Source organism: Pinus tabuliformis, chromosome 5_2, assembly GCF_031772625.1.
Source record: "Pinus tabuliformis cultivar Carrire ecotype Pingquan chromosome 5_2, CPIR1, whole genome shotgun sequence".
NCBI lineage: Eukaryota > Viridiplantae > Streptophyta > Pinopsida > Pinales > Pinaceae > Pinus > Pinus tabuliformis.
Window position 1 is genome coordinate 1,113,407,587 of NC_142306.1, and position 22,507 is coordinate 1,113,430,093.

Genomic DNA, 22,507 nt, shown 5'->3' on the forward strand with positions numbered 1-22,507 from the left:
TCGAGTGGTGATCTTTGGTTGTTGAGAATATTATCCAATATTTGAGAACTTTTCAAGTTCTTGTTGACCTTGTCTACTTCATTATTTAAAGAAACAATCTCTACTTCGAGTCTCTCACAATTTTCTTCTTTTTCTTTTAGCTAGCTTTTCATCACTTATTCCATTATCTAAGTTTCTTCCAGCTGGATTTTCAAGGAGATGACTTCTTCAAACTGTTGCTCTTGTTATTTCTATCTCTGGTCAACTTCTGCTTCCAAGTTCTCATAGTCATCAACATTTTCCTTCAACTGACTTAACAACATTTCTTCTCTCTTTTATGCTTCCTTTGCTTGACATCTTAGGAGTACAACTTCCTTTCATCAATGTTATGATTATTCCTTCAAGGATTTGCAACTACTCTTTATGTCTTATATTTTGTCTTTTTAGCCTCCCATATTCTGCTTCAACATCAATGGTGTAACCTTCTTCTAGATTTGACTCTCTTCTAATTTCCTTCATTGTTTTTACAAGGATTTGTATTTATGGCTATGAAGGATACTTCTTTCAAGAGTTTGGAGTCACTTTCTGACTTTTCCATCTATGTTTTTGAGGTCTACCTTTCAATTGTTAAATTGGGTCTGAAGGAACCAACTATGATACCAGTGACTATAAATACTGAGGGGGGAAGTGAACCAATATTTCATTACTTTTAACAATTGTTCACTTAGTTAATCATGAATCACATAATCAATAATTCACAATGTATGAACACAGAGATCAAAGTACAAGTCAAAACTTGAAGAAGAAAAAAATTATAAACAATCTTCAATCTGTATGTGAGGACATCGTTCCTTTGTAAAGCATAAACTTACAAAAACCACAAGCTCCAACTTGTCAATAAGTGATGACACCAATGCTCGGCAATCACCAACTTATGACTTCCATAGAAACTAACCTATAAGGGATTTCAATCTCCTAGTTAAGCTCCAACTCAGCAACTTTGTAGGCACCAACCAATAGGAGATTCCTATCCCCTCAGCTAAGCACCAAACTCAACAATTTGTAGGCACCAATCTACTTTTACAAGATACTTGAAAACTTCTTACAACTTACTAGATTTTTTCTATCCCACCATCATTGGTTATCATCACATGGAACCCTTCTCAGCGCATCCAAACACAAACTCAACCTTTTAGATTTCACATTCCATGTGACAAGGTTCTCATTGTTTATATCTTGTTGCTCCAGGGCACCATATTGCAGAACAAATTTGTTGACCTACACTCAAACCTGCACCTTCAGACCTACACCCTTTGACCTACTCCTAAAGCATAACTCAGACCCGTGTTAAAGATAGCAAAAGTAAATCATAGACTCGACCTTCAGCGCCCACAGTCTCACCTTGTTGCATAGACAAACTAAGGCTCGACCTCCAAAACTGTAACAATTATGCAAAAAATCAATGGTGTAGGACTCGACCTCTAGAATTTGATTTCTTAAACCAGAATTTGACCTCAGAACTATTATGCAAAAATGCCTCCTACAAGGCTCTAACAAGGATGAACTCAGCCTCTAAACCAAATTTCGGTCTTCTCAATAACAAAACTAGACCTCCTCCAAACTAGACCTTGATCTCGGTCTTCAATAGAATAGAATTTGGCCACCTTTATGAACAAAATTAGGCTTCAAAACAGACTTAAAATCGGACACCTAATTGTCCTACAACTTGGCCTCGGAACTATTAGGGGAACTTTGAGGTCAAAAATGGGTCTCAAAATGAAAAATGTACTAACAAAATCAACTTTAAGAGAACCAATAGGATTCAAGATGTTGATGTCATACAAACAAACAAACAAAAATAAATAAATAAATATATTATTTGAGGAAAATTAAAAAAAAAAAAATAATAATAATAATAACAATAATTTTTTTAGTCACTTTTAACTTATATCCTTGTAGGTTTACTCAAATTTCAAGTATGCATTCATTGGATGCATAATTAGATTTTGCATCCAATGAGTACCCACTCTGTATAGTTTTGAGTAAATCCACACCAAGAAAATTTCAAAATACATGAAAAAATCTGTTTGAAACATGCTTTTTCATGTACTTTGGATTTTTCACGGTGTGGATCTACTCAAATATATGCAATGGGTACTTGTTGGATGCAGAATCTTTGCATCCAACTAGTGTACACACTAAATTTAACTAAACCTACAAGGAGATCAATTGAAAATAAAATAAAATAAAAACAGTTTTATTTCTTTTCTTTTAAAGAATCATCTCTTATTTTATTATTTTCTTTTGGAGACCCATTTTAGACCTCAAATTTCTCCTCAAGATGCATGAAGTTTGGCCTACAAAAACATCAAGATATGGTCTTGCAACTCCACCTTCCAAAGGGACAGAAATTCATCCTAGCCTTAAAAACCTTTCCTAAATATTTATGCCAAAAACCCTCAACTCATATTCTTTCCTCAGTTCAGTTCTTTCTTCAGACTTCTTCGTTGCCTAAACAGAGCCAAGTCTTCTTGCCGCAAAGAGCCACACATGTCATATTTATAGTGTTTTGATGTCATCTTTTCAGGGTCCAATTTGTCTTAAGGCCAACTTGACACTAGCTGGGCCAACCTGAGTTCTAGCAGGGAAATTAATATATACATTTAAAAAGTTCATATCTTCTAACTGTGAGTTAGGAGGCATGCCATGGAATGTACTAGTTAACTATGTAATCTTCTCCTTCATTTGGGCAGCTTTTGACATCAATAACAATCATTTTCAACACCAACTTCCCTAAAACAAACCCTATCCCACTGGCTCCCCGCTCCCAAGTTGTTTTGATGTCTTGATGCTTCTAGTGCAACCTCTTTTTGGAATCTAAAAGTGGTCATTGTGTTGTCAATATAAACATCTACTAACTTGCAACTAGATTGCACCTGCTCCATGAAAACTATGCATACTATGCACATTCTATTCTGCTAATGTGTTGCTTGTATAAGTGTCACTTGATGCCAAACTTGATATGTTGTACTCACACCAAGGAATGCCAAGCCATCAAATAATAAACTCAGCAAAAGAAACACAATATTATACCAACTCGATTATAATCATTAAGCAAGTCCTTCCCATCCTGAAGTCAATTACACAACACACACACATAATATTTGATGCATCAGCATAAATGCATACTGGCCATTGGTGTTACAGCCTTGACTCCAACTGCTAATCCAAAAAGGTTCGTCACCATCAAATGCCAAAAAGATAGTAACATTTAAAAGAGCATAACTTGCATGGTTTAGGCTTTGTTGTTTCGTCAAACAACCATCCACTGTATTCTATAAAAAAATAACCCAACAAGATACAATTTACATAACTTGCATGGTTTATATTTTTTTTGTTTCGTCAAACAACCATTTAGTGTATTCTATAATAAAAAAAATAACCCATCAAGATACAATTCTGTACAACCACCATTTGCACAATAACATGGGCAACACCGGTTCTTACATCAGAGCATAGCCAGAAAGCAAACAGAAGAATAATAATTAATGTCCATAAACAACCTCTGATAAACCCTTGATCCTTGACCACTCCCACAATCGATACATGAGTCTGAAAAGGAGATTGAATGTATATAGATTTTTTGTTCAGTCAGTTTCCATTTTTCATGGAACAGTGAAACTATCACATAACCAATCTCAGTGAGGCTAAATCTACTAACACCAATATTTCACAAAACAAAAGCATAGATCTGATTCTTAGCCTTTAGGATCAACCTTCTGAGAAATTACCTAGATCATCATTTCCTATTTGTATTTAGCAGGGTCACTCAAATAAGAAGTTTTTGTGAATGCTCAAGATTTGATAGCAGAGTGACAGGACCTCTTTGACCTATGTGAGTCCAATATACAGTTGATGCATTATCAAATTGATAGTAGACTCTCATCCAAAACAATTAAACAGTACATAATTATGGGGGGACATTGGTGAGTGATTCTTTAGAAAACTCCAACACCAGCTTTTCCCTGCAACTCGAACCAAATATTACTCGTTCCATGTTAAAAATAACGAATTTCCAGATAGAATGTCAAAGAAATCTTCATGCACCATATATGGACTCTTAAACCAGCCTACAAAAAATCATCAAAACATTAGGTCATAACTGAATCCCATCTAATTGGTGGAAATGCATACAGATTTTGTACTTTTCAAAAATGCCCCTATTAAGAGACATTTGCACTTTTAAAGAAAGGCATGGTCTAGGCTGGACCAGCAAACGTACCAAAAGTCTATACTGTCATGCTTGGATCGCTAATCACCCCTAGGAAATCGTCCTTAATTGTGCCGATGCAGAACTGTTCACAATCACAACAGAAAACTTGATTATCATCACTAAGAGCAGTTTCAAAGAAGGAAGGTCCAGTTGCATTATCTCAAGATGCACATTACGCCTTTGCACATTTACATGGTGAAAAGTTTATGAAACATTCACAAGATGATGAAATTACAAATTCGATTGCCAAAGTGAAAAGATTGTTCAGTAAAACTCTAGGCAGAAATGGTGAAAAGGAAAAAATATTTGCAAATGACTTCATCTACATTCATTTTATTAATACTTTATTAATTTATTTATTACTCCCCCTTTATTACAACAGCATTTAATTTTACTAATTTTCCTTTTAAATTATTAACTAACTTATAATTTTTAATTAACTTACAATAATACTTTTAGATAACCAATTTCCTTGTTAAATTATTAATTAACTTATAAAAAATTTTATGAGGTCTCATACCGATTATAAAAAATTTTAGGTCATTTGATTAACTAATTTTCCTTCTAATCATTATATTTTTTAATTATTAACTTTGATTTTCTTTAGTACCTTTTTATTTACTTTTAAATAAAATTATTTATACTTTTTAGGCCTTTCAAGGTCATTTTTATTATTTAACTTATAGTTTTGATTTATTAGGTCTCGTACCATTTACCTTAATTACATATTTTTAATAATACTTTTATATAAAATTATTTTATATATCCTTTAATTTACTTATTTTCCTTTTAAATTATTAATTACTTTCTTCTATTTTAATTAAGTTATAACTTATAGCAATTTTATTTATTAGGTCTCATATAATTTTTATTCATCCATTAGGCCAATTAATTAACTAATTTCCTTTTAATTATGAATTAAATTAAAATCCCCAGTGGCACGGATTTCTGTAGTGCAGTTTTTAAAAGAATACATGGCTCTGCAATCCCTCGGCGCAAACGAGATGGAAACCGCGCCTCTCAGCGGGGGCATGAAGAATGAGATTTTCCGGTACAGTTGGAAGAACAGAGAGGACGAGAAGCCCAGGCAGGTACTCGCTCGAATCCACGAAGAAGAGAGCGCGAATGTGGTTTTCGATCCGGAATATGAGATTCGGGCGTTTGTTTTCATTTCCAGGCTTGGCCACGGACCCCGTCTCCTCGCTTCCTTCCCCAAAGGTCGCATTGAGGCTGTGGCGAATGCCCTTCTGGATTTGTTCATAAAATGTGGAAGGGTTAAGATTGCATGCGAACTGCTTGACGAAATGCCTGAACGAGATGTCAAGAAAATGGCTTCGTGGAACGCAATGATTTCGGGGTTCATGCAGAATGGGCATGGCAAGGAGGCAGTGATTTCAGGATCTGCACAGACTGGGCAAGCTGCGGAGGCAATGAAGATCTTTATCCAAATGCAGGCAGCTGGAAGGAAGCCAGTCACGAAGACATACCCCAGTATGCTCCCGGCCTATGCCAACTTAGCAGCTCCGGAGCAAGAAATCGAGACAGCCCGCTTTTCTATGGAGAAGATAAGCGATGGAAAGCAGCAGTCGGATCTCTCAGCCTCGTTCCAGATCCAGATCAGGCTCCTTTCTGGAAAAACTCTGCTACAATGGGTAAGCGCTTCAGATCTAGTGCAGAACCTCAAGCAATCTCTGGAATTTAGGCTGGGGATTCCCTCCGCTTCTCAACGACTCCTCTGCGAAGGTAAACATCTTGAGGATCTGTATCCCCTTTCTTTTTACAGCATTAGAAGAAATGCCTCCATCATTCTTACCCTCCATTTGAGAGGGGGAGCTGTGTGACAGTCATCTTCAGCTGCGGCTTTTTACAAGGATGCAATCCATGCTCAGAAGCCCAAGAAAGCTGCTCCACTAGCTCAGGCTCCCAAACCGTTCTTGGTGGACAAGCTGGAGGAAACCCCCTCCATTGAAATAACGCATCCTTCGCTGGATGATCAAATCCAAAAATATGCAGAGCATGGCATTATTTGCAGGTTCAATGGACTATGGCCTCGCACAGTGGATCTCTACCAATGGATCCACTCACACTGGACCAACAACTGCAAGGTTCTTCTTTGCTCAAAGGGTTTCTTCATTGTAGTTTTTGCTTTCAACAAAGATTACCAAAATGCATTAACTGAAGGCCCATGGTTTTGGGGCTCAGCAGGACTATTCCTCACCCCTTGGTTCCCAGATTTCGATCCTTCTTCAGCGATCATCACAAAGCTCCCCATCTGGGTCAGACTTCCTAACCTCCCGGCGCATCTATGGCACTTTGCTGTATTCCAAGGAATCGGCGACTCTCTAGGCCGCTTTCTAGCAACAGACACCTCTAGGGGGGAAAAAGGCATATACACCTTCGCCAGAATTTGTGCAGAAATAGACATGAGCAAAGGTCTACCGGATCAGATTAATCTCAAAATTGGAGACTTCCATTGGACCCAGTCCCTAGACTACGAGAACACAGCCTTTCGCTGCCGAAATTGCCATAACACAGGGCACCTTCAGAACTCTTGTCCCTCGCGGCCTGCCCAGAAGAAGAAAGCCAATCCTAAGCCGAAATCCAAAAGTTGGAAGCCTCATGATCCTCCTCCTATGGATGATTTGGATTCCAGCTCAGATGAAGAGGCAGGGGATGCAGAAGGAATGGAAACAAAGCAGGCACAGGATCCGCCTTCGACTGGTTGTGAGGATTCTTCGGTCCCTCCAAACTCACAGAAAAGAACTCATGAGTCCTCTCCCTCGGATTCAGACAAGGAGTCCTCTCCGTCAGCCCAGCTTAGTTTGCAAATCATGCCAGTTCAGCAGAGTCATCTTGATTGGGTCAAAGTTGGTAAAAAGAAAGGGAAAAAATGCCGAATAGTTGATCCTACCCACGTTGGGTAGAATCCTCTGTTTCTGCGCCTGTTTCTCTGTTCCTCTTGTTACTTCTTGTTTAGCAATGTTCTCTTCCTAGTTTCTCTCAGGGGCCGAGGTGGATCGTCATTCCTTTCCGGCTGCCCGTTCTCTTGCTTCTCTTGGCTGTAATGTCATATTGTACCATATTTTCTCTTAATAGATTTAGTTTTTACCGAGAAAAAAAAAATTATGAATTAAATTAGAATTTTTAATTATTAACTTTTATTCCTAATACTTGTAAATTATATTTTATTTATATTTTAACTAATTATTAATTAACTTATAGTTTTTAATTTTTAGGTCTCGTACCATTTACCTTAATTTATTTATTTTTACGAATTAAAATATTATATTAATTTTGACCCTTGTCCTTAAGTCAAACTAGCCGTTAGATTTGCTAGCTGTTGGAGGCTCTGCTCAGACTATTTAACATGAGGAGCTAGATCTGTTTCTTCATCTTGTCCTGACAATGAACCACACTAGTTGGTTCGAAACGCGTCGACAAATGAGATTCCATGTGATTTTCGCCGAAATCTTTCTCTAACTTGATATGGATCACAGAAGCCTAAACTCGATTATTGAAGACCAAAATTGCAAAGCTAATTCCTTCAACGTCTTGTAAGTTTATCCTTTCTGAATGCAGCTGGATTTTTTATTCACGATATGTTCACTGGAAGGATATTGGCCTTGGATTAAGGGATGCAGATTCTTCACTGAGGGTAGCTCAAATTTTAGAGGGGCCCTTTACAGTGACAGAGCAAGGCACATTCTTGAAATACTTACCTGATGTATATGAAGGTTCCATGATCCTTTTTCATCATTTGTGAACATTAATCTAATTTATCAGTTGCCAAACTACCATTGATCTTAACAATTCAGGAGTTCTCTTTTAAATCTTATTTTAGGTCAAAATTTGGCTGGTTAGGAACATTTCCACAAACACAACCAACTTGCAAAATTTGACAAAGCTATATACTGTGTTACACTTACTAGGAAATTAAGTTTGCATTTTGCTCATGTCAATAAAATATTTAGATTGGAATGACATATTAGTTGTCTGGCGCATGTTACATTTCCCAACCCCCATAAGTTGACAAATCACTTCCTGGTAATTTCCTTGCTGAAAATTAAATTAATTTACAGCTTACTGAATAAAATGTACAACTGGGATTTTTAATTGGTAAAATAAAATTTCAGCAAAAGCAAACAAACTAATTTCCATACATGCACACAAAATATTTCTTCCCTTCCAATCTGTTTTTTATTAAATTAATTATCAACGCATACAAGGTCTCCCTTACTAGGAAAATGGCCCGCAGATATGCTACAAGCATTTTTTGTTTATTCAAGAAAATTAAATTAAAATGGACCCATCCTAGTCAAAATCAAAAGAGGATTTTATCAAGAATAAATTATCAAAAATAATTGATAAGTCAGCCTCCAAAATAAATTGATTTTTGGCTCCAAAATTAATTTAAATTTAAAATTCAAATTATAGTCGGTTTCCCTCCTTTTTTATCAGGTCAACTCCATGATTTTGGGCATGTTGGGCCTCCCTAAAATCCACCTCGTTTACTATATATATGAGGCTCGGCTTCTCTCAAATATGCAACAAAATAAGCTTATTCACTCTGAAATTTCGGTGGCCAGGGCAGAACAAATTATCTGAAGAAGACCGATACAGGATTTGCCAGTTAGATCAGGTATTGCACATGACAAATACAAGTGTCAGATTTGAATACATTGAAAATGCCAACAGCAACAATATAGTGGCAGCAGAGACAATGGAGTGACGACAGTGATCAAGCACAGTGACAAACCGAGAGTCCAAAATGTTGTGTAATCTATAGTAGCGTAATCTATGTTATTCAATTATCTTCTATCTTCAGGGTGCCAGGGTGGTGCAAGGCAGAGCGTGGAGTTTCCTTCAGGTTGCAGCCAAAGAACACTTCAGGGTGGCAGGGTGGTGCTAGGACAGGTTGGAGCCTGTGCAAAGCGTTGGAGCGTCCTTCCAATCGGAGCTGGTAAATCAAGGAGTTGAAGCTTCCTTCAGATTGGAGCTTGTAAACCAGGGCATTGGAGTGCCCTTCCAATTGGAGTTGGTAAACCAAGGCGTTGAAGCGTCCCTTCGGTTAGAGTTGATAAATCAAGGGGTTGGAGCCTCCTTCCAGTTGTTGTTGGAGAACCTTGGAAATTGGAGCTTCCTATTGATGTAATCTTTTAAGACCTATATTAAGAAGAGTTCGATGGTTCTTCTCCCATAAGGGTTTCCACCTAAAAAAATCTTGGGTAATGCCTTGATGCCATGCATTGTTGAATGGTGTTGTTAACTGTTCATGTGATGCAATGTTGATTTATGTTCTGATCTAATGCTAATATTAATTTAATGCTCTGAAGATTATAAATTAACTAGTTGAAGTGAAATGCTAGTCCACCTCCCTCTCAATATTTCCAATAGCCAAAACACTCACTAAGTTTCTCCTTGAGTCATTGTGTTAAATTTTCTTGAACCTAACACTCAACAATTTATTAACCTAGCAGATTGCAGATCTACTAAATAAGTGCAAGCCTAAGTTCTTGACACATTTAGGAGAATCAAAAATTACACCAATCTCAATGACAAGTAACACAAACGAATTTTGTCCAATCAACAATTCTTCATTGAATTTGAACTTATTTGAGCTCCCATCCTACAATAATGGCCCAACCGAGAAAATTACAAAAACAACATACCCTAGAACTAATCCAGTGGAACAAGCCCTAAATGTATCCTCGATCTCATTGGTTGATCTTAATCTTCAATGTTGCACTTATTCACTTCCTCAAACCTAGCACTCCAGAATGGAAGTCCTCCACTCACCACTGAAATGACTCTCTCAATGTCTTGTGTTGCTATATGGTGTGTCTTTCTCGTCTCCTTAGCCTTCTTTTTATAATTTTACATTGAGCTAAACCCATAATCCTAATCTCCAAAGTGATTGATGGTCGATATTAGATATTATCTCACTTGAGATCAATGGCTAAGATTAACACATAATAACTAAAGTTAATTACTTTCCTTTCCCTAAGTTTCTTTAGCTCAATAGCCAACATAATTAATTATGTGTTTTTTTGAAGTTGAACTCATGCTAAGTTACATTAGCAGCTCGCTAACACTTGAGAAAGTGTCCTAAGGAGACTTTGGTGACTTTTGCATGCCTAGACACTTAGACCTATGCAAAAATACATGCTTGAGCTATAAACATCAGCACTCCCTCTTAGTGAGGGAGGTACTTCTAACACCTGGAACTGGCTTTGATCCTGGAACTACATTCTTTCTCGTGACTGCTCTTTCTGAACTGGAAGCCTTCCCTGCCACTTAGTTTAGAATCATCCTCAAAGACCTATTTCCTTTGGTTTTGTTCCTAGAAGCCTCCTACTCCTGAATATCCTGTAAGTTCATTCATACCAAGAGACCTTGACAGACTTGGAGAAATATGCTAACTACTCCTCCCCACTTGAACCTAAAGGTTGACTCCCTCTAAATTGCTCAACCTTTGACGCTTCCTATTCCCTATTCTCTATCACTAGTCTATTTCTTGCCATTGCTAAAATAGGTTAGCCCTTTAGCCTATACAGATTGCTCACTCTAACTCCAATGGTGTGGCCCTTGTCAGAGCTAGATCCCATTGTCTAATCAATGCCTATCCATCCTCGAGTTATACAAAACCTCTTCTATGTTATTGACACTGAGAACAAACTCAACCTTAAATATGGCACCCATATCATGTCCTTCACTTCCAACCTGCCTCCTTATGCGAGCTAGAATATTATTGTTCTAACCCCCTTCAATACACGTTTGGTATCAACACCAAACTCCACCTGTAATTTTGAGTTCCACTTGGTCAGACTATCAAATAGCTCTTATGCCCCTGTCATAAGTCGTGTGGCTCAATTGTCTAGTAGTAACGCACTAACTAGTAAGGTACCTGAGGAAACATAGGAAACGAGTGTGAACTCAATTACAAACTTCCTAGCAAACTCTTCTTGAGCTTCGATGAATGCAACTATAGTTAAATGCATACCCTTTCCACCCTTCTTCCTCTCTGGACACTGTGAAGCACAATGTCCCATCTTATGACAGGAAAAACACTTGACCTTAGTCAAGTCCTTCTTCTTCTTTGATTGTGAGGCTAACTCTTCACTCCAGCTACCAAAACCTTTTCACTTTCTCCTCATCCCTGACTGGCAAGAGCAAGATTCTCATCATCACTTTTGTGTTGCCCTCCTAATAGAGATTCATCTCAAATCTCCTAGATAAAATCATTCCATAGTCTATCCCAATCAAGGAGTTTCTCTCATGTCATGGTGCCCTTGATGAAAGAATCCCATGGCTTGGTGAAGCCATCTAGGGCCATCCTTACCATCTCTCCATCTATCACTTTCTCCTTAACTATGGTCAACTCATCACGAACTTGTGTGATCTTAGAGAGATAAGTAGTCACTATATTCGATTTGGTCATTTTGGTGTTCTTGAGCTTTTCTCTCAACACCATATTGTTGTTGCCATTATCGCTCTAGTATAGCTTCATTGGAGCCTCCCATATATCCCTTCGTTATATGCTTCTCGATCAAATGAGGAATTACATGATCCTTCACTACATCCAAGATAATTCTTCTAGCTTTCACATCCCTTTGATTGTGGATGGCAACCAAAAGGCCAGATCTACAGCATCTATAAGCAAGGTGAGTTTTGTGTTAACAAACTCCCACAAGGCATTCTCCATGAGAATCAAAGAAACATTCACCTTCCAGGAAATGAAGTTATAGGTTCCCTCCAAAATATCCTCAAACCTCAAACTAAATGTTGCCATCTCCATTCAAAAGCTCAACTGAAAGGTTGTGCGATCACTCCCTAATTGGTATGGTCTTCCTCTCTCCCTCTAAGGGCTAACCTCCACCAATCTTAGTGGGTAGATCTTTTACTGACCTATCAAATTTTTGTAGGCCCCAAACACACCTTTGGCCTACTACCCAGTTCACTACCCAAAACTCTCATTGATGCTTGCAACTTCCTAGTGGTTGTTCAGGTTGGGTTTGCCTCCGATTTTGTGCCCATCCTAACCACACTCATTGTAGCCTATGCACTCGGTTCTAGTCATGTCCACTGCTTTGATCGTTATGGTTACCTTATGCAACCATAGACTACGCATATGTTGATTTTTCCTAAGAGAAATTGATCTTCTAATCTAATAATTATTTGCCAATGATTTTTTAATCAAGTTGTCATATGTTACATATATCCTTAAGCAATTATACATATAAAATCTCAACAGTAATGCAATAATGATAGTAGGATCATAAAAGAGACAGCCAAGCACAAAAGAAACACAAATTTACCATGGGAAAACCCAACCTTGGGAAAAACCCAGCAACATTTTCTTAGGAGAACTTGTTCTTCAGCAATAATTACACTTCAAAATAATTCCAGGAATCTGTGCCAAAACAAGTCAAAGATACCAATCAAACTAGACCTCCTTTACCAAATAATCATCAACAACCTTTGTCCACCTTCGCAAGCCTTTTGAGGCATCTCGGCCCTGCTTCCCATGGGTTTGAGGCCTCTCGGCCCCTTCTAGGCCTATAGCATCGCCTCAGGCTGGCTGCAATCCTCTTTTGCACTTTTGTCCATGGGATTTATTCATAGAGTGGAGGTTTTGGCCCTCTTCTAGAGCACAAAAAGAGTCTTAGTCTTCTTTAAAAAACACTACTTAGTCAGGATCATCAATTCCACAACCCTACCTTGTAGTCCAATGGATACAAAAGAGTCTTCCCCTGGCATCGACCCTCAGCCTGATCTTGGACAATCAAACTCAACCTCTTCTCTTCCTAAGACAGAATCAAAACCATCTTTAACTCATCCTCTCTTGCTGCTTTGCGATTTTCTTGAGCTTGTTCTTCTTCACAAGGATGATCAAAATGGTGGAGGTCATCTTGTATTTATATTAGTTAGATAGTCTGACTTTTGACCAAAAATCACACCCCTTCACTTGTGGGGTCAACTTGATTTTTGGGGCCTACATGAAGCCGAAAATAATAATTTTAATTTTTCATTTTGAACAATATTCTTTGGCTGACTAGGGAGGCCTTTTGGCATGCGTGAAATCTCCAGATGTTACAAAAAATCAACACTCCCTCTTAGTGAGGGAGATATTCTCTCCAACATATTTCCCTTGTTGAAATTTCTCCTTCCTAAGAGAAGATTGAATGAGCTTGCTATGTTAATGTATCCATATCCATCTACTTAATGTTCTATTCCAAAACCACGTGGAAAGCATCAAGCATCAGCATCATGCAAAGGATCTACTCACCCACTAGGTAAATACCCTTTGGCGATATAGTCAAGTACCCCCTGACTGAGGTAAAATAAAACTAGTCCTAGGTCACCAACTAACCAAGTCGTCACTTGGAACAAGATCAATTACCACTGACCAATGGTGAAACCCTGGGCCAATTTACCATTTCCCCATGTCATCACATGACACTTGAATGGTCAAAATACTTGCCCAATCCCTTAAGGCATTCTCTCTACCCATTAGCCAAATAACCCTTAGCAATATGGTCAGAACCTTCTAACCAGGGGAGCACTCTGGGCCCTGATGCTATCTAAGCCATTCTCCCTAGCCACATTACATGGCACCCATTGATTTCACGTCCATTTGATAAACTTTGAACCCTTTTGAACAAACAAATGCCAAAAACATTCTTATAGCTTCTAATCGAGCTACCGAGGCAAAAGTTTCTCAAAGTCAATTCCTTCAATTTGTGAGTATCCTTTACAAACAAGCCTTGCCTTATTCCTAATGACCTATCCATCTTCATTCATTTTGTTTTTGTACACCCATTTGGTTTCAATAATATTTTTAACTTTTGGACGAGGTACAAATTCCCATGTTTCATTTTTTTTTCAATTTGAAACATTTCTTCTTCCATAGCTTTCACCCAATGAGGGTCCTTACTAGCTTGCACAAAGTTTTATGGTTCTCATGGATAGTAAGGCGACATCATCTTTTCTTGGTGTATTTTTCATCCTTCTTCAGGTTTGTATTCCATCATCTACATTACCAATAATTTGTTCTTCCGGATGGTGTTTTTGGACGAATCTTATTTTTGATGGAGTTTGAGATGGTTCATTTTGATTTTCTTGGTCCTTTTCTTCCTTTGTTGAATCTTCTTCAGATTCTTCAAGAATAGAATCTTCTTCACGGACTTCAATTTCCTTTTCTGGAAGCACTTCGTCAATCTTCACATCAATGCTTTCTACTACCTTTCGTAGTCGATTATTGTAGCATTTGTATGCTTTGCTCCTAGTAGAATAACCAATAAATATTCCTTCATCAACACGAGAATCAAACTTGCCTGGTGAGTCAACATTGATCTTCATAAAGCATTTACTTCCAAAAATTCTAAAATGTTTTACTAAAGCAAATCTTCCTTTCCATAATTCATATGGAGTCTTGTCATTATTTGGTCTTAGCTGGGCTCTATTCAAGGTAAACATTGTTGCCACAACTGCTTCTCTCCAAAACTTGGCCTGCAAATCAACTGCTAGTAACATTGTTCTCACCATTTCTTGCACAGTTCTGTTTCTTCTTTCCACCACTTCATTTTGTTTAGGAGTTCTAGCTACAGAAAGTTCTCTTTTGATTCCATGTCTTTTACACAAATCATTGAATTCCTTTGACGTAAATTCTCCTCCTCTATTTGTTCTAAGACACTTGATTTTTTATTCCTTTTCATTTTCCACAAGAGCTTTGAAATTCTTAAAACATTCAAGAGCTTCGAATTTAACTTTTACAAAGAATACGCACATCATTCTAGTATAGTCATCTACAAATAGAGCAAATTACTTTTCTCCTTGTAGAGCCGGAGTTTTGGTTGGTCCACTTAAATCTGCATGTATGATCTCCAAAGGCTTTGTTGTTGAGAGTTCTAGTTTGCTTTCCATGTGGACATGGACCACACACAACTTGTTCCAGTTTTAGAATTTTTGGAATATCTCTTACTGCACTTGTTCTGCTGATTTTAACCAAGTTGTCAAAATTTAGGTGTCCCAATCGCTTGTGCCATAACCAACATTCATCTGTTTGACTCATGTAGCATTTTTCTTCTTGAATTTTACTCAAAATGTATACATTATCTCGTGTTCTTACTCATATTCCCACAAGTTCTCCTGAAGAGAATTTTCTTATCTCACAATCTTTAGTACTGAAGATAATATTATGTCCTTGGTCACAAATTTGGCTAACACTTGGAAGATTGTGTTTGAGCCCTTCTACCAGTGGCGCGTTTTGTGCCTTTCCCTTTCCATTAACAAGAGCAATTGTCCCTTTTCCGGCAATTTTAGCAGATGCACTTCCAAAGGATACATTTCCATCCTTTTTATTTAATAGATAAACGTCTTTAGGTCACTTGTCATGTGTCTTCAACATCCACTATCCACAAACCATTGATTTTCATCACTTTGTGCACATAAAGCTAGACCACATTTATCTGTAGTGGGTTCCTCTTTTTTCAACCCTTCCCTTTTTGACATCAGTGGGCAATTTTGTGCATCATGACCAAAATCATTGCATTTTGGACATACTAGGTCATACTTAGCCAAAGGATCAAACGAATTATAGGTCTTGATTTGATCTTGTTCTTTTGAGCCAAGCGGCATATTTTGATAATTGGTCTTATATCTCCTTGAGCTATTATCCTTATAAGCCTTGTAATGCTTAGCTTGACGACCAAAATTTTTACAGTAGAAAAAATAACCAAGAAAGATAGTTTGATACCTATTTGGATAGCCTTGACTTGATGTAATATTCTTTCCTGGAGATAGCTTTCTTTCATTCCATGGGTTGTTGTAGGTGGATCTCTATTCTAGGTGGAATGTCTTCTCAACTTTTGGATGATTGCAAATGACTTCTTTGGATTTCTTCATTGGCATTCTTCTTTGAACTTGATGATTCACCTTTGAAGAGTTTGAGAATTTTGCCAGCTCTTATTAACCTGATTCAACTCTTTCTTTAGAGAGACAATTTCAGGTTCACGTTTCTCGCATATTTCTTCTCTTTCTTTTAGTTTGTTGTTCAAAAATTCTTCCTTTTTTTTTGCTTCTTCCTTTTCTATTTTGAGAGAAATGACCTTCTTCCTTAATTTCTCATTTTCTTCAATAGCACTCATTAATAATTCATCTGCATTTCCTTCTTCTCTTTTAGAATCATCATCATTTGTAAACACCATGAATAATACTTCACTGCTTCTAGCATAGTCATCTTCTTCATCAAACTCATCATTATCCCTTTTGAGTAGAAAGGTATTTTTAGTTGATTTTTTCTTTGTAATCTAGAATTCTTCTTCTTCGGAGTCATCTTGTTTGGAGAATAATTTTTTCTTATTTGACCCTTTCTTCTTGAACATCCTCTTTTTGTATTCGTCTTCATCGTCGCTATCATGTTTATGAGGACACTTTGCAGGTAATGTTTGATTCTACCACACTTGAAACAAACGAGAGGATACTTGCCTTTGAGTTTGGACCCGACCCTTAGTTTCTTCAAGAATTGTGCTACCTCTGTTTCAATATCGTAATCATCACTTGTTATAATTACAATTTTTTCCTTTCTTCGACGTTTTTGAAGCCTTGAATGCAGCTTACTTAGGGTTTGAGATCCCTTTTCTCATTTCATATGCAATGAGAATCCCATGAAGTTCATCTATCTTTAGGGTATCCAAGTCCTTTATTTATTCTATGGCATCGTCTTTGGAATCAAAACACTCTGGGAGTGATATCAAAACCTTTTGAACAATTGTATTATCTTCAATGTTTTCACCTAGACCCTTGAGTGAGTTGACAACTTCATCTACTCGGAGGAAAAAGGCTGCAATGTCTTCTTCGTCATCCATTTTAAGGCTCTCAAATTGTCTTCTATGAGTTTGGAGTTTTGCCTTCTTGACCTTGGAGTCTCCATCATAGATAGCAATAAGCTTGTCCCACATTTCCTTGGCAGATTCACAGTTCATAACTTTTGTAAATTCTAAATCAAAGATTCCACTTGTTATGGAATTTAGTGCTTTCGCATTTGCTATATAAATTTTTCTTCCATCCTGATCAGCGGGTGGATAAGGTGGTACTTTATACCCATCTACAACCGATTTCCATACTTCTAGTCCAAGAGACATTAAATAGAATTTTTTCTTACGTTTCTAAAAGGCAAAATTTGTTCCATCAAATTAAGGAATTTTTCCTGAATCCTTACTAGTCATTGTGACTAAGAATCCTTCTTCCGACTATTAGGTTGATTATGAAGAAGATGGCTCTGATACCCATTGTTGATGAGAAGGGGTAAATCAGTGTTTCATTCAATTGTTATAATTAATGTCAGTTAAGATTTTTCACAATTACAACCAGAAAGTAAATAATAGGAATTTTATTAAGAACAGATGAGGACACCAATCCTCTTTTTACAATAAATTGAGTACAATAATGTTGAGGGCTCCAACCTATTGCCAAGCACCAACTTGGGCTTCACGAGGCTCCAACCTCTAGGGCTCCTACCCTATATTCCACAAGGCTCCAACCTTGTTTTTATGGCGCTCCAACCCTTAGGGCTCCAACCCTTCAACTTTTAACAAAAAGAATGTATGAATGACTTACTTCAATAGTCAACCAACTGATCCACAACACTGCTCCAGACTTCCAACTTGTTGAAAAGTGTAACTAGGTTCAATCCTCATAATGACATGTAATTGTGATTTTATGTCACTAACTCTCTCCAAGTCGGCCTAAAACAAATGAAGAATCTAGAAGATGAAGTTGGCTTCCCTACAAGAGATCATGTTGGCCTAAAAGACATGAGACAATGTGTGTGTATATATATATATATAGCCTCATTCGGCCTCACTTGAAGCAAGCAATTTGGTGAAGAACGAAGTCAAGAAAAGAAGTGTGAAACAGCCATCTAGAGAAGCCTCCATACCAACGAAGTCAAGGAGAAGAAGAGCGAAGGCATTCAAGTTTTGCTTTTGGGTTAATTTGTTTTCCTTCATACAAAGATAGCAAAATTGAAGTGACCCAGAAGAAGTCGAAGAAACTGCTGGACTAGACCTCCCTAAGAGAAGTCAAGTCAAGAAGTCTCTCTCCTGAGACTAGAAAGAAAGCAAGGACAAGTTAGGGTTTTTGTGGTGGGTTGACAAGCCTACAAGAAGAGACCGAGATTCAAAACGAACCGAGATCCAAAAGAAAAGAAGTCGATCACAAGAAGAGATAGGAAGTTGAAGAGCATCATTAAAGATGAGGTTAGTGACAAGGGTATTGGAAGGACACTAGAGTCAAGGGTCGTTGTCATGGTCTTGGTATTCGTCAATTGAAGATCTATAAGAAGAACTTTTATGATTGGGTTTTCCTCTCAAAGAGTGAGAGGTTTTGGCCCTGGTTGACAAGCCTACATACTGTGTCTCTTGTCTTCTATTGTTTATTTGGTAATTGTCTTGATGAAAAGAACACATTGATAATATAACGAAGAGAAGATCATAATACAAGAAATAAAAGCATATCACAAGCAATTATCTAGAAGAGAAATCTCCTAATCATCGATGCCCTAGATTTCTCAACATGGTATCAGAGCTAAGGTGTTGAAGTCAAGAAGGGGCATTCAAGCAAGAAGACACACGAGAATCAAAGAAGTATCAAAGCAAGTCAAAGAACACCAAGCAAGAAATCAAGATCTTCATCATTCCAAAAACCCTAGATCGAAGAAATATACTCTAGCAAAGAATCTTGAAATCATCTTCAAGAAGGAAGTAGGAAGAAAGACCAAAACCCTAGAAGCACTTCTGAGATCATCACTCATATATCACCAAAGAAGTGGAAGCTCTTCAAAACTAAGGAAGGCTAGATCGAAAGGCAATCTTCTCTTTATTGAAGCAAGGATCTCATTTGGAAAAAGATCATCCTAAAGAAGGTAGTCTTCCCTCGTCAAAGTAAGAACCTTCTCAAAAGGATCATCTGAAGCATCAAGTTCGTCATCATCATCAAGTTAAAGATTCTATCTTCACAAGTACTTTTTTCTTATAATCTCGTAAAAATGACTTCATGTTTCAAGGAAAACCATAAGTTGGTTGGGATATTAAACTTTCTTGAATGGACGAGAAAGATAGATATAGTCCTCAAAGTAAATGAAGTCATTGATAGCCATCCGAACAACACGCATTATCTGAATACATGGAAACGGGTCTAAAGGCTCAAAAGATTCTTAAGGAATCTATCAAAGATCCTCTCATTACCTATGTAGCGGAGCTGAAGACATCTAAAGAGTTATATGATGAGCTAGTAGACATATAAATTGAAGGTATCAAAGGATGTAGGGATATCTTCATGCCTTTCAAAAGCATCTCAAATAAAAACTCAATTGCAAGAACTAGGAGAGATGGTATCCGATAAAGAAATTATCTACGTTATTCTAAATGCGATGACTAATGAACAAGTAACCTCATATCTACTAAGGAAGAGGAAGCTATCCCATTCATAAAGTTATGGTCTCTATACGAGGCAGAAGAAGATAGGTTAAAGAAAGTAAGTAACAAAAGATCAGATGAAAGGGATCAATTAGTAACGAAAGAAAAGGGAAGTTTGGTAAATTTGGCCCTCAAAAGAAAAAGAAGAACATGGCTAAGGAACAGTGCTATAAATGTCAAAAATATGGGCACTATAGAAGAGATTGTCCTAAAAGGAACAATAAAAAGAGAAATAAGGAAGAAGCCCATATTACCGAAGAAGAAGATCCTAAGACAAAGAAGCCTAAGAAGAAGTGAAAGAATCTCCTTCATTAAAAGGTACTCTTCTGTTGTAGATAGGAAGCATTGTAAATAAGATAGGATGCATTATAGTAGAAAATGACATCATGGTAGAAGCATTAGAAGTAAGAGCTCGTGACAATATGATGAATGTCTGGAACAAAACCTATGAAAGTCAACTATGTAGGGTATAACTCTTAGAAACCTCATTGAAAGCTCAAGTGATAATTATAGAAGTCATCTGGAAAAGGGTTATCATACAAAAAATAGCATCGGCAGGATAAAGGATATACAAGATCCTCAAAGATTCTCTGATGGAATCTTCAATGAAAAGATTCACCGATCAAGAGGAAAAGTAAGTGTTTCTTCAAGAATTCCAATCTTGTGGAATTCATAGAATGATGATATGATAACATAATAGTGAAGCAGATCAAGAGAATGAAATTCCTTCAGTCAAAGGAAGCTGTTGTAGGAAGTATGGATGGCCCAGAGGAAAGATGAGGATGCTAGCATGCATGAGACACATATTTATTACATGAAATCAACATAATATGTCCTCATAAGTAAGTATGAGGTGTTGTGATTACAATAGAGGAACTTTGAAGCTCCTAGGGATGAAATATGTGAAGAAAGGAAGGAAGAAATCATGAAGCTATGCAACTATGGTAAAGGAAGTCAACATCCGAAGGACCAAGAAGATTTGACTATGATATCTCCCAGAACGATATGAAGACTCAAATGAAAGTCTGGAAAAAGATGGAAACCCTTGACAATACATATCTTTAAGGAGATGTGCCAACATGTATGCAGGGTGTTGATGCCTACAAGAAGATGTCATGGTGAAAGACCATCACAAGGTAATTGTAATGACATGTAATTGTGATTTTATGTAAAGAGTTGTAAAGAAGAAAAATAAATTATTGTATTGCTTGCATCATGGGTTTCATGAGCAAGAGATTTTATTTTTGAGTCAAGACTCCCATTGAGAGTCTTTAGGAATTTTGTCATCTAGAATAAAAGAGTCATTGTCATGTAATGAAGTCATGTTACACATTGTAAAGAGTTACACTTGTCTATGTAAAATAGTCCTCCAAGACCTTGTCACTAACTCTCTCCAAGTCGACCTAAAACGAATGAAGAATCTAGAAGATGAAGTCGGCTTCCCTACAAGAGATCATGTCAGCCTAAAAGACATGAGACAAAGTGTATATATAGCCTCACTCGGCCTCACTTGAAGCAAGCAATTCGGTGAAGAAGAAAGTCAAGAAAAGAAGTGCGAAATAGCCATCTAGAGAAGCCTCCATACCAACGAAGTCAAGGAGAAGAAGAGCGAAGGAATTCAAGTATTGTTTTTGGGTTAATTTGTTTTCCTTCATACGAAGATAGCATAATCGAAGTGATCCAGAAGAAGCTGAAGAAACTGCTGGGACTAGACCTCGCTAAGAGAAGTCGAGTCAAGAAGTCTCTCTCTTGAGACTAGAAAGAAAGCAAAGACAAGCTAGGGTTTCTGTGGTGGGTTGACAAGCCTACAAGAAGAGACCAAGATTCAAAGGGAGCCGAGATCCAGAAGAAAAGAAGTCGAGCACAAGAAGAGATAGGAAGTTGAGGAGCATCGTTAAAGAAGAGGTTAGTGACAAGGGTCTTGGAAGGACACTAGAGTCAAGGGTCGTTGTCATGGTCTTGGTATTTGTCAATTGAAGATCTATAAGAAGAATTTTCTAATTGGGTTTTCCTCTCAAAGAGTGAGAGGTTTTGGCCCTGACTAACAAGCCTACATACTGTATCTCTTGTCTTCTATTGTTTATTTGGTAATTGTCTTAATCTATGTTGCCGGGAAACGTGGGTGCGGGGACGGGGGCGGGGACGGGGACGGCATTTTTGGAAACAGGGTGCGTGGGTTCGTCGAGTAATATAATAATATTAAATTTTAATAATTATATTTTATAAATTATAAAATATAAATTTATAATTAATAATATATATGAAATTTGAATTTGTATATTTTTTCAAATTTAAATTTTAAACAAGAAAACTTTAATGATAATCATTTAAACATGCATATTATTAATTAATATTTCGTATATATATAATTAATAATATATATGAAATATATTAAAGTTGAAAAAATATAATCAATAATATATATGAAATTTGAATTTGTATATTTTTTCCAAACCCATTCTGATAATGCATAAATGGACCTGCTTACCATTTTCATCTGATGGCAGTCTGGCACATGCCTTCAGAATAATAGTGAAGATCACCTAGTTTGGATTTATGCCAAACCAAAGCATTCTGCCACAAATTGGAAAGCATGCATGCAATAGTTGTGGTCAGCATATCATGCTGTCATTGAGTTCCACGAAATCGCATACCACACAAGCATCCTATCAAATACAGTTTTGCAGGTCAAACTTGTTCCCTAACTCTATATTGCCATATTAACATTGCAGGCATCATTGTCTGTCTGATCACACTGCTATAATGTCCATCCTTTTCC

General features: G+C 37.2%; 1 protein-coding gene across 2 annotated transcripts in view; it reads right to left on the reverse strand.

The window, feature by feature from the left end:
• Positions 1-3,495: 3,495 nt before the first annotated feature.
• NRPB7 (DNA-directed RNA polymerase II) overlaps positions 3,496-22,507 on the reverse strand; it is a 165,743-nt gene continuing 146,731 nt past the window's right edge. Inside the window, exons 6-7 of one of the 2 annotated variants that reach the window (XM_089437545.1) lie at positions 4,262-4,334; positions 3,496-4,004 (exon numbers count right to left, since the gene is read on the reverse strand). In XM_089437545.1, the coding sequence (XP_089293671.1) occupies positions 4,269-4,334 (66 nt within the window). In that variant the 3' untranslated portion in view covers positions 3,496-4,004; positions 4,262-4,268. Of the gene's footprint in view, positions 4,110-4,261; positions 4,335-22,507 lie in introns of both variants that reach the window. The other variant, XM_089437544.1, reaches the window with a different exon arrangement.